The sequence below is a fragment of the Humulus lupulus genome, chromosome 2 (assembly GCF_963169125.1).
Source record: "Humulus lupulus chromosome 2, drHumLupu1.1, whole genome shotgun sequence".
In the NCBI taxonomy this organism is placed as follows: domain Eukaryota; kingdom Viridiplantae; phylum Streptophyta; class Magnoliopsida; order Rosales; family Cannabaceae; genus Humulus; species Humulus lupulus.
The window spans coordinates 22,450,074-22,462,464 of record NC_084794.1 but is presented as its reverse complement, the minus strand read 5'-3'; the positions used below and the strand labels follow the sequence as shown (position 1 = coordinate 22,462,464).

The 12,391-nt window shown below is 33.3% G+C and overlaps 2 protein-coding genes and 1 non-coding gene across 4 annotated transcripts; all 3 read right to left on the bottom strand.

Annotated features, from left to right (window-relative positions):
* Window positions 1–4,061: 4,061 nt before the first annotated feature.
* LOC133817474 (dihydroorotase, mitochondrial-like) lies at window positions 4,062–6,742 on the bottom strand. 2 transcript variants are annotated; one of them, XM_062250004.1, is made up of 8 exons: window positions 6,599–6,742; window positions 6,249–6,355; window positions 5,901–6,082; window positions 5,640–5,776; window positions 5,269–5,434; window positions 5,077–5,193; window positions 4,713–4,873; window positions 4,062–4,428 (listed from the first exon to the last, which is right to left on the bottom strand). In XM_062250004.1, exons 2-8 carry the CDS (start codon window positions 6,329–6,331, stop codon window positions 4,234–4,236), a joined length of 1,041 nt encoding a protein of 346 aa, XP_062105988.1. In that variant the 5' UTR covers window positions 6,332–6,355; window positions 6,599–6,742; the 3' UTR covers window positions 4,062–4,233. The 2 variants fall into 2 exon arrangements, with proteins under 2 accessions (XP_062105988.1, XP_062105990.1); XM_062250006.1 differs by having other exon boundaries at window positions 6,486–6,727.
* A 287-nt stretch (window positions 6,743–7,029) lies between these two features.
* On the bottom strand, window positions 7,030–10,781 carry LOC133817473 (G-type lectin S-receptor-like serine/threonine-protein kinase At2g19130). Its single transcript, XM_062250003.1, has 2 exons — window positions 9,752–10,781; window positions 7,030–9,591 (listed from the first exon to the last, which is right to left on the bottom strand). Exons 1-2 carry the CDS (start codon window positions 9,755–9,757, stop codon window positions 7,267–7,269), a joined length of 2,331 nt encoding a protein of 776 aa, XP_062105987.1. The 5' UTR covers window positions 9,758–10,781; the 3' UTR covers window positions 7,030–7,266.
* LOC133820367 (small nucleolar RNA R32/R81/Z41) lies at window positions 10,593–10,680 on the bottom strand. Its single transcript, XR_009886781.1, has one exon. It is a non-coding gene; the product is annotated as a small nucleolar RNA R32/R81/Z41 (small nucleolar RNA).
* Window positions 10,782–12,391: the final 1,610 nt, after the last annotated feature.

The window sequence follows — 12,391 nt, the reverse complement described above, 5'->3', positions numbered from 1 at the left end:
TCACTATGATTAGATACACCACTCTTCTCCCTACCCACTTCAGGATCAAATAAAATCTTATCATTCAAACTATAACCATCAACACCATCAACCTCTAAATCATTCATTTCTAGAGTAAAAGCACCAATATTGGAAGGCCCCTCTCCAATTTCTACACCCAACTCATCGCAACCAAGCACACTAGGCAACTTATCAACTTCGCTTATCTCATTTAAATCAACTAAACAAACCTCCTCTAACTCAAGTTGAACATTTTTAACCCCCCCCCCCCCCCCCCCCCATCAACGGGATCAAGTTTTTGCAACTCCAATACCACTTGTAATGTTTTTGATTTAGATAACTCAACCTTTCCCAAATTCATCGACGGTGTTCCTACACTAAATTTATCTTCCAAACGACCCACCTCCACCATATCTACATTTGCACCATCCAATTTACTCAATTTCTCACTCACAATGTTACATTCACTCATTACCAAAGATGCCTTCTCCAAAAAAACTTCAAAAGAATTGCCCTCTTCTCCTTCTCTAACCTCAGACAAACGAAGCTGGGAAACACCATGTCTAAGAGATGCAATTTCCTGCTTCAATTCCTTCACTTCACTCTCATGTGAATTCAATGCCAACAAGATGTCCCCTAACTTTTCCCTATCCATAGTTGCCTACAATAACAAAGAATTTCTTTCCATAATTATAATTATTATATAATAATTTAAATTGGTTATCGACATTTACACATCATCAATGGTGTCACATTAAAATAATAATTGCTTCACCAAAATATCAGCTTCGCCTAACATATTGGAGAAACCCCCCAAAATTGGGTAATATATTAACAACTGTAAAAACACTAATTTTAAGCGACTTTAATTCCCAATCAAAACGAATTGCAGTCTATTGTTAAACTTTAGTGACATATCATAACCCAGTAGTATTGGAATATGTTGTCCCTAGTTTTATATATAACAATATTATACATAGCTATAACCACCACAACCTTTTTCAATTCATGGGAATAGATTTCAAATAAGTTTTCACAGACTACTTCAGAAAAAACCAACAAACCAAAGGGAAGTCATGAAATCATGTATATATATATATATATATATAAATAATAGAAATGCTTTAATACTTAACAAATCCTTAGCAAAAGTTCAATCCACACAACTGCATAAACAGTACCTCTTCATCAACCTAATAGCATAAATGACACATTCGATGCATAAACATCATTCTTCTTTAATTTAGCATTTTTTTCCTGCAAACCCCTCGCATTGAAACATAACAAGTAAACAGAATGCCAAACTAAAATCACTAAACACAGTAGGTCAGGGCTAAGTTAAGTTGTAAATCAACTATTATTACTGGTGATAATTTTACAAACCTGCTACAAATCTAACATCACTACGGACCACACAAAAATTACCCCAAAATAACAGAGCCGAACCTGCTTCGGTGCTTGGACATAGAAACTTCACTCTCCAACTCCAGAGCCCCTAAATCCACAAATAAGAAACCACCAGTAGCCTTGCTTTGAAACCCCGTCTGAAATCAACCACAGCCTAACTTCCCACTGCCAAACACATATATGGTTAATTTACATTCGTATAATAGGTGGAAACTATGAATTTCTTCACTAGATTTTATCTTTACTTGTTGTTAAATTAACTATATATTTAGTCCCTGCGTTACAAAGAGATATCAAAGCTTGGACAGAATCAATGAATTATTAATGGGTTCAATTCATAAACAGGCAATGATACTCTGATTCTTCATGAGGGCGGTATACTCAACTTGCATAGCCTCTAGCCATATTGGATTGCGAAGAGCTTCTTGACCAGAGTTGGGCTGAGTGGGACCAACTTCTACACTCAAAGAATGTTTTGTAGTCACAAGAGCTTTTGGTTTTACAATACCTTTTCGTATTCTGGTCTACATGGTATCAGTGGAGGTATCAATGGACATCGGCTGAAAGAGATTCGGAAGAGATAGAGAGAGCGAATGGGTTCGTACTTGTGAGAGGGAAAGAGAGAGAGAGAGAGAGAATAGTTCTGAGAGATAGACAAAATATTTTTAAAAAAAGATCACAACCTTTTATTTGATCAAATGGTGCAAAAAAAAACGTCTCCACCGGTGCAGACGTTTTTACCGTCTCCACTTGAGCAATACCCTATTATTTATATTGTAAAAGAAAAAGTAAAAAAAAGTTATTTGTTATTAATTAGATTTTTAATTTTTCAAAATTTATTTAATTAAATGGAAACTTTTAGTATTGTTTATTTTTAAATGAAATTTTTTAAAAATTTAAAGATTTAATTATTATTTTTTAAAAAAAAATTAGATTTTCTTAAAAAAAATTAATAAATTTTAAGAAAAATTGCACAATTTAGTAGTGGTCAAGGTTCGGGAGGCAATATTGTTAATTATTCTACATATGGCACTATCACACCAACTGATAAAATGTCACATTATCAATCTGTTAGTCACCTAAGATGAAATCTAAGAGAAGTTTCATATTTCAATAACGTGTATAGTTCAGGTGGAATTTTTAACATCGCGAATCATTCGGAGGCACGATCATATAGTGGTCATAGTTGGAGGGCAAAAATGTTATTTATTCTATTTTATAATATGAAATTATGGTTAGAGTGATATTGTCACATGTCACTTTTATCTCAATTTCAATACAAAAATGTCACATTTTTAGGGGAGAGATTTAAACTTAGGACCTACTCTTTGTGAGGAGGCGCATAATACTACTAATTTATGCCTCTTGAACTACTACAAAATGTCACATGTGGAGAAATTTAAGACCTTGTCAAAATATTATATACCAAATGCTAATTATCCATTTTAATTGTCCATTTGTAGTTTAAGAAAAATTAAAAAAATACAAACTACATATCTCTTTTATATAATAAGTGTGTAGATAATGAAAATTCTTGGTTTTAAGGGTTTTTTATTTTTTTAATGTTAATTTTAACGGAATATTCTTATATTTAACAGAATATTCTTATATTTAAAGGTAGTTTGTAAACACATAAACTTAAATAAAATAAAAAAATTAGTTAAAATAATTAAAATAGGATATTTTTTTAGATATTTTAAAATGATAATTATTTAAAGATAATAATTAATTAAAAAAATTAAAATATGATATTTGTTTAGATATTTTACCATGATAATTATTTTAATATAATAAATAATTAAAAAATTAAAATATGATATTTTTGATATATTTTACAATGATAATTATTTTAAAATAATAAAATTATACATTTTATAACTTAAATAAAATTTAATTAAACTTGAACTCACTTAGAATAATATCATATTAAACATATAATATAATCTACTGTGAATTAACACAAATTGTTTTTTTTTTAAACTAACAAAAAACTTAAATTTAAAATTTACGTATAATATTTAATATTACATTAAATATATAATATATAATCTTTTGTTGTCACTCCCAAATTCAAAAACTATAACAAACTTAAACTTAAACAAAAATAAATAAATTATTTAATTAAAATAAGATATTTATTTCAAAATTTATATAACATTAATATAAATTTAATAAATTCTATAAATAAAACTAAGTAAACGTGCATATTGAACGTTGCTTGTATCTAGTTAAAATTAAAAACATGAATGAATACCAAAATTTAATATTACTTTATTAAATATGTAAAACATACATTATTAAAATTAACATGTTCAGACTATGGTATGATGTTGTAAACAAAGTTTATTAAAGTTGAGAACTTCTCATTTTGTTTAGCAACTTCACAATAGAATTTACAATTGATATGAAAAAGAAAAAAAAACTTACATCTTGTCAGATTTATTATTATATGATTTTCATATGAATATTAGTATCTTTATTATAATGGAAAAATTATTAAACTCACAAGAAGAACTAAATATATGCTACACATCAAATGTTAAAAGTTATTAACTAAAATAAATAAGTAAATTAGAACATTGTTTAATAACTTCTTTTTTTATTAATGGAATTTACCAATATGTAAAAATATAGAAATTGGAGAGAGAATATTATTTTCAAGTTTTTTTTATAAAAAAAAATGGAAATACAAAACAATTATTTTAATGTTTATAACATCCAGGCACGAGGACAACTATAAATTAGTAAGCTTATGATAGATTGAAATTCATAGGGGAAAAAATGATGGAAATGAGAATCATGACTTGTCCAAATTTGAAAGCTGATTCAGTCCAAGGATGGTTTCCAGTCAAGTGTTTCTCCAGCATACATTGGGACTAGTTCTCCAAAAGAATAAGAGTAAGAATCAGGAACTTTCCATGGAGTTTTGCTCAGTTTAATTTTCGAGTTGTTTCTGGGAATCCCATAGAAATCTGGCCCATTAAAGCTTGTAAAAGCCTCTAGCTTGTCAAGAGCACCAACCTGAGATGATAAAAAATATTGCAGAAGAGATTGAGATAAGTCCCAACTTTCACATTAGAAGCATAACTGTACTAGAAAATGATGATGAGATGTATGAATAACTATATCATTAGGCAGCCATGGTGGTCTGTCTATTCACAAAAAGCTTCGTTTAATTCTTGATGAAAGCTTAAAGACTCTCAAGCTTGGTTTACCAAGTATATAGAAAGCTGAGTTGGGATCATAATCATATCCTTAAACAGTGCTGAGGAAAGTGTTAGCAATGGACAAACCAAAAGCATTACCTCTTCAAAGACTTTGGCATATGCTGATAGTGCCACAGGCGCATTGAATACACCAGCACAACCACAAGCACATTCTTTGCTTCGTCTCTCGTGAGGAGCGCTATCAGTTCCAAGGAAAAATCTTTTACTTCCACTGGTGACAGCAGACACTAGAGCTTGTCCTAAATGAGAAAGGCTAATGAGCTCATGAAAGGAAAAAGAAAAAAACTCGTCTTGTAGGAGAATCTATATTGAGCAAAATGAACAATTAAAAAATAATTCACTATTAATAATCCAATACATGGTACAAATTCAGAATGTCACCCTATAACAACAAAGTTATTATCATTGTTTTTTTCTCCCTTTCAATTCAAATGGAACTTACTATGGATCTCTCTTTTGAGTACGGGGAGGCAGTAATTATGAGGCTGCAATCCTCCTTGGAATATAGAATTTCTATTAAGCAGAAGATGTTGTGGTGTGACAGTTGCAGCCACATAGCCTAACAAAATAAATAAAGTTGAGATATGACTATAAAAGGGAAATCACATGAGGCACTTCATATGACTAAACAAACCTTCTTTGCATGACTCCACAAACCTAACTGCATCCAAAGTGGTTACATGCTCCATCACAACTTTCAGCCGTGGAAGCCTCTCGATTAAGGGCCGCAAAACAGTTTCAATAAAAACCTTTTCGCGATCAAATATATCAACATCAGGATCCGTAACCTCTCCATGAACCTGAAAATAAAGTATGCATAGGAAGTTCGAATAAGACACATAAAATGGACTCAAAACTTAAGCTAAGGCTGCACAAGTGGCTCAAACGGCTTGATTTAGAGCCTGAGATCTACAGTTATGAATTGAAATCAGCTCAAGCAAAGCATAATTTGGTACAAATAACCATTGTTGACCACAGAAACTAGTTTAGGATAGTAAATAATACCAATAGAGGCATATTTTGCTCAACCATTTCCTCAAGAACAGGTACACATTTCCCAAAAAGATCTGTAACCCCATCTTGAGAATTTGTTGTTGCACCAGCAGGGTACAACTTTACACCAAATACAGCTCCACTTTTTCCTGTCAGTGCAACCAGCATTGCCAAACAAAAATTCAACATTAACAATAATAAGAAGAAAAGGGCAAGTAAAGAACTAGAGCGTGTAACTAAATAAGAGAAAGACATACAAAGATTGTAACTTACTTGCAAGCTTGATCTCAATGGGACTTGTTGTATCTGTCAAGTAAAGTGTCATAAGAGGAGTAAAGGTTGAACCAGCAGGCAGTGCTTTCAAGATGGATTCTTGATAAGCCAATGCTGCAGCTGTTGTAGTGATGGGAGGTTTCAGATTTGGCATCACTATTGCCCTTCCAAACAGGGCTACACTGCAGGTATATTTGACAACAGATTTAAGAATTTGCTGCAATTATTTTCTGCTTGGCATGCTAAATGGGCATTTTTTAATTTTTGCACAATCACAAATCTTACTCCAACATACAACTTAATACAATACAACCATGATTTCTGTGACCTCATCAAAACTAAACTTACCTGTGAGGGACTACAGCTTTGAGAAGGTCCCCATCACGAAGGTGGAGATGCCAATCATCCGGCTGTGTTATAGTCAACTCCATCCTTTTTCCTCTGTAATTTAACTCCTATAGTATATTTATATATATCAAGTATCAACTACAATTTTTATTGCCTTAAATCTTACAATTGGGGCTTAGCAATATCTATATATATTTAAAAAATAAATAAAAAATAGTGAAGCAACCGACACATTACATTTAAAGTCAACTGGGTCGCCTAGAAAATGGGAAAATATATCTAGTTTTACTTAGACCCAATTCGAAAGTTAGCATTTGAACATGGAGATGATAATATAGATTGATTACTACCTGGATTCAGCAGCAGTGACACCTTCTTTCTTGAAACAAAATCAAAACAAGTGTAAGATATAGATTTGTGTTTTTTTTCCCACTTTCTTCTTCCTTTAGCATTTTACAGTAGAGAATATTGTTTGCACGTGCCAAATGTGCTTTGATGAGAGTTATTAAACACATCAATAAAAAAATAATGAAAGAAAAGCTGTCATTGGCAATTGCCAAGTGAGTTCAGAATAATTAACCACTTGGATCCAAATGCATTTTTTCTTTACAACACTTTCATATTCGGTTGAGATAGAATCAATACCTGGACCATGAAACTAATACAATTTTTTTTTTTCTTTCAAAATTAAGATTGAAAGGTTGGAAGTTCTTAAAAACCCATTACTATGCTTTATTGTTCTTATATCTGCTAAAAGTGGTAATAATAATTCCAAGTTAGGTTGCGATCAACTAATCAAGTTGTTTTTGCATTTGGCAGGACGCCAATAAGTTGAGATAATTCACTACAAAATTTCTTAAACAGATACAGTAATTTCATCAATTACAGCAAAACAAAGAGGATTATGGTTCCATCCATACAGATCTTTTTAAACAAATAATGAATGAACATTTATTGAATTTAAGTTGATAACCAAAATTACTTGGGAGGCTGTTTCATCAATCTTTGACAATAAACCTCAACCAGAAGTAGTCTCTTGATGATAAGTAATGGCTTCCATAGAGAATCCTGCAAGGCGCTTCAAGAGCAATGGCATTGGGGGCAAACCAACTCTAGTAACTCCCATCAAAATTTGAACAACTTGACTCATATTTGGCCTGTTCTTTTCATCATCTTGAATGCACCAACAAGCCACTTTGCAAGCTCTATTCAGCTCTTCTTTATCGGCATTTCCCTCCAACCTGCAATCCAACAAAGGAAGAACATCTTCTCCCAATCTTAGTGTTTTCGAAACCCGAAAAGGAAAGTAATGCTCCATGCCTTCCTCCACCTGTGTGTAGTTTCTTTCTCCTGATATCAGCTCAAAAAGCAACATTCCATAGCTATACACATCAGCTTTTGGTGTGATTGCTATGCCTGATATCCATTCTGGCGCTAGATAGCCTATGGTGCCTCTCATGGTTGTCACAACGCGACTGAAGTCCCTGCCTATGAGCTTTGCAAGGCCGAAATCTGCTAGTTTTGGGTTGCACTCTTCGTCCAACAAGACATTCTCTGGTTTGATATCGCAGTGTATGATGCATTCTCTGCACTCTTCATGGAGATAACAAAGTCCTTTAGCAACTCCAATAGCAATGTGATACCTGACCTTCCAATCTAAGATGGTCGCACTTTTATTAAACAGAAGCGACTCTAGAGAACCCTTTGACATGTAATCATAGACTAGAAATCTTCTTGATGATTCTGCGCAAAATCCTCGAAGGCGAATGAGATTAACATGTTGGATTATTCCAATTGTCTTCACTTCTGTGAGAAATTGCTTCTCTGATTGCTGGAAACTCTTAAGTTTCTTCACAGCTATGGAAGTTGAATTGGCCAAAGTACCTTTGAAAACATAACCAAAGCCTCCTTCACCAAGTTTGTCGGAGAAGTTCTTTGTTGCAACTTTTAAATCTCGGTACATGTAGAGCACCAAAGAATCCTCCACTCTTTCAAATGCACTTCCGAAGCGCCTCATTTTCACCAATACTAAAACAATGCCTAAGACCGTAAACAACAACCATCCCAGAAGTATTGCAGCAACAATGCAAAAGGTTTTTCTATTTGCAGCCTTATTTTCTAATATAGGAAATGTTCCCATCCTTATGTGCCAATATGGACCAATTTCATGGGGCAAACGTGGGACTATGGCAACTAAATCATCCATCCAAATAAAGCATTTGACATCATAATAGTAAGCATTGCAAGAACACTTACTCAAGCAGGTTGCTCTGCATGCTTCAGTGCTATTAACTTCATTTAGTGCCTCTGGTTTTGATATGAAGCCCACGTCGCGTACCTCTACAAACATATCATCTCCAGCCATGCATTGTAGAGGAGTCGTCCTCGTACACCCATCTAAGCCATCTCCCGATTCCCAAGCTTTTGGCCTTTTGGGTTTGAACCCTTCTAAACAAGCACAAAGAGTAGTGGTACTGTATATGTTGCGAATACTAAAAGGACCACATAACATATTGAACTCACGTAGTCCATTGGGTGCTAAACACCAATTCTTAAGCCATTGCCATGAGTTATCCTTCCAGACATAATGACATAGCTCGCCTGTGGTTTCAATCTTCATTCTAGTAAAAGCATCCGGTTCAGTAGCAACATATACAAAATACATCTCATACTCATTTGTAACAAGAGTAAGATTTACACCATAAGGAAATTCATTCCACTTTCTGTCAGGATAACCTGTCATGAAACTTTTCCCTGTCCAACGACCAATCCAAGATACTGACTCATTCCACTTGAACAAAAGGGTAGTTGGATTCAGACCCATCTCAAGAGAAAAGTTCCCTGGTGCTGGATTATTTAAGTCTCTTTTCGAGGTAAGAATCATTTTTTTCTTGGTAAACCTATTGTATCCAACTTTCACACCAGGCAGGCTAGTGTCAGTTGGGTGATCGAAAATCTGCCATATTACAACAGACGAATTGAATGCGTCTCTTATGACAAAGTTGCCATTATCAAGCAACACTCCCACTATAGAACTAGAATTAGAAAGAGTTGAGGTTGAATTGCTTGACCATACATCAGTTGAGGATCCTCTAACTAAGGTTAAGTTTCCATTCTTTAAAAGTTTCAATGCTGACAGAGATGGATCTGGAACATGTTGATCTCTGTTTGCCACCCAAACTACTGTTTGGTTACCAATCTTTTTGTACCATATCCCTACATAGTAGTTGCCAGAGTCACCAGGTGTGAAGAACCCCATTTCAAACACTGCACTTTTAGAGATTAATGTTTGGTTACCAGAAAGGGACTGTCCTGCTTGGATAGAATCAGTTGAGCTACAAACCTGCCAAAAAAATAGTGAGAAAAGTAAAACAACAAACTCAGTGGTAACCATTGTTGAAGAAAAGAAAGTACAGAAGAAGAGTTTAGCTGCAACTCATGCACGACCAACTCTTCTAGTTTTGAGTCTTGACACAGTTTCTTTCTTTTTGCTTTGTTTTTACCTTCATTCTTTGTCATAAAATTAACTTCGTTCTCGTCAAAAACGAGCTACCCATAATTCAACTTCCATTATACAGAGTTGAAAAAAAAAATAGAAGATACTAAAGTGTGATGAGGGTTAGAGTCATTACTTGACCCTTGGAGTTATTAGTTGACCATTTGTGATGCTACTTTGTGCAACGAGTGGGAAACTTCATGTAATTAGACATTATTACAATCTAATTTTTTCTGTAATTGGTGGAAAATGTACGAGTGGATATTGAACAAATTACTCATTCTACCGAGTCGATACATATGATTTTATAGTCAATGATTTGACTTGATTTTTTTTCTTCTACAAGAGTTTTAGTCCCACACCTAGAAAAATATTACATCATATTAAATAATCCAAGCACTTTTCTTAAAGTCATTGCTTGTAATGCCGTAGAAACAAAAGGGTTTACTAGTAATCATGCCATGTATTCATATTTGACTTTAATATAAACTAAATTGTTTCAATGCTTTATGCCTTTGATAAATACACGAAACACTCTACTATTAGACACCAAACATCATATTAGGATAAATTACTCGATTTACGGTATAGCGTGAGAAAACGCCACAAATGTGCTAAACGACGACAAAGCCATAAAACGACATCTGCAGAAAGCTGACTAATACATGAATAACATTTAATGGAGTAATGGGCATTCAGAAATCGACACAGCATTAACTTGATTTTAAGAAAGCAGAGACAGCTTAGATCAGACTAAGTATGAGATGAGTAAGACATAAAATGAAAATCTGAACAAACTCAAGCTAATAATACTGATAGTAATGTTAAAAATAAAATAATCAGAAGAAGGAAGAATCAGAAAGAACGTAGCGATTTTGATCCCATGAACTACTAACAGTAGCCATCACCCGCGTATTACTCTCATCATGTTCTTGTTTAGGACTAGTTTCTTCGTCTACTCTTTATAGTGCGCTGAGCTCAGCTCACCGAACCCTAAACCCTACTATACATGTTTGGTTACGACAGTGAAACTAGCCCTGCCAATCTAGTGTTCACGTTTGTTTGTTTTTTTTACCGTATTTATTTGGGGTCCTTTGCAAAATTGCCTCATTTTAAAGTCTAATTTGCATTTGGCCTATTTTTTATTCTTTTTTCGTAAATAACTACCTTATTTAGTAAAGTTAATGTGGTGAACCTTTTATCATTTATTTAAATTAACACATTAATAAAAAAATTAAAATAAATTCTTAATTTATCATCTTTTTCCTCACCCATCCACTTGTACATCTAACCCACCACTCCTTTTTCCGGTAGCTACCAACGCAAGTGATCATTCCATCTGACCAATCCACAACTCCAGCACACCCATTTTACAAAATATTTATTTGAAATATAAGTTTATATATGGTTTTATTTCTTAAATAAAATGTAATGTTGTTTTTATAGATTAAATGTATACTATGATTGCTGTAGTACATTTAAAAGTATTAGAAACAAATTAAGTTTATTTATGTGGTTTTTGGAGCTTAAAGCTTGAAAGTTTGAAAAGAAAAAATAATGGTCATTTTGGCCATTTTTTTTTTAGGAAAAAACCCAAAATTTCCAAACACTCAATCAAGTTGGCAATCATAGGATGTCACGTATTTGAATTTAATAAGTATTATGGAATATCGTTAATCATCATAAAGTGTCATCTCATGTGGTGTTTGCACCTTAAAATGACAAATAGCAACACTCTTACATTAATACTAGGGTAGCCTATGGCTACTAAAAATTTGGTAATTGGTATTAATACATATTGGTGCACACTTACACATTATTAATAAAATAGTAATAATATTCATACACAAAATATACGCTAAATATTATACACAATGATGTTATAGATATAATAAAAACACATAATAAATTGTTATATATAATAACTGTTGGGAGACAGTAAAATTACACCACTACAATAATAAAAATCTACATACAATTATCATTGACGTAGTCCAATAAAAGATTGTGATAGAATGATGCAAACCCTAGTTGTGAACGAACTCTTGGATCTTCTTACAAGCTTCAAGCCCTAGTTAGAACACCACTTGCATCATTTGTTGACGAGAATCAAAAGCAAGACTTATACATGAGATATATCATTGTCCAAATTCTCTATTCCGTAGCCCTTGATGGATGCTTGATAATTTCTCTTGTAAGAAATAGAATTGGGATTGAACAAGTCTTGGAATTCACAAAGACAAGCACTTTATTTATGAATTATTAGAGAAAACTTATGATCTTAAGAGCTAGAAAGAGAGAGAGAGAGGCTAGAGAGATTTGAAAGAATGATCAAGTCTATCAAAACTCTAAGAGAACCATTTTATAATGTAGGCACCGTCATTAAGTTCAATTAATAGGATTAGAGCTTTTGAACACATCATTTGGAGCTTAAAAACGCGTTTGTACAGACACATCAAGTGATGCATCGCCTGACTAGCATCACCTACTAGCAGACGATGCATCACCTGCTGAGCTTCACCCAATCCCTAAGGTTTTAGACGATGCATCGCCTACTAAGAGGTGATGCAAAGCTACATGGGCAGGTCAAACTTCTCAAAAGTGACATTAAACACCTCCAAATGTTCCAAAACTGTTTGGGCATCCT

Bases quoted from the DNA above. Each gene is read 5' to 3' on its own strand.
- LOC133817474 (XM_062250004.1), bottom strand. From the start codon at position 6,331: ATGGAGTTGACTATAACACAGCCGGATGATTGGCATCTCCACCTTCGT. The intron at 5,777-5,900 runs GTAAGTTACAAT...TTGCACTGACAG, and splicing joins CATTGAGATCAAGCTTGCAA to GAAAAAGTGGAGCTGTATTT. The intron at 5,435-5,639 runs GTATTATTTACT...CTTTATTTTCAG, and splicing joins AGCAAAATATGCCTCTATTG to GTTCATGGAGAGGTTACGGA.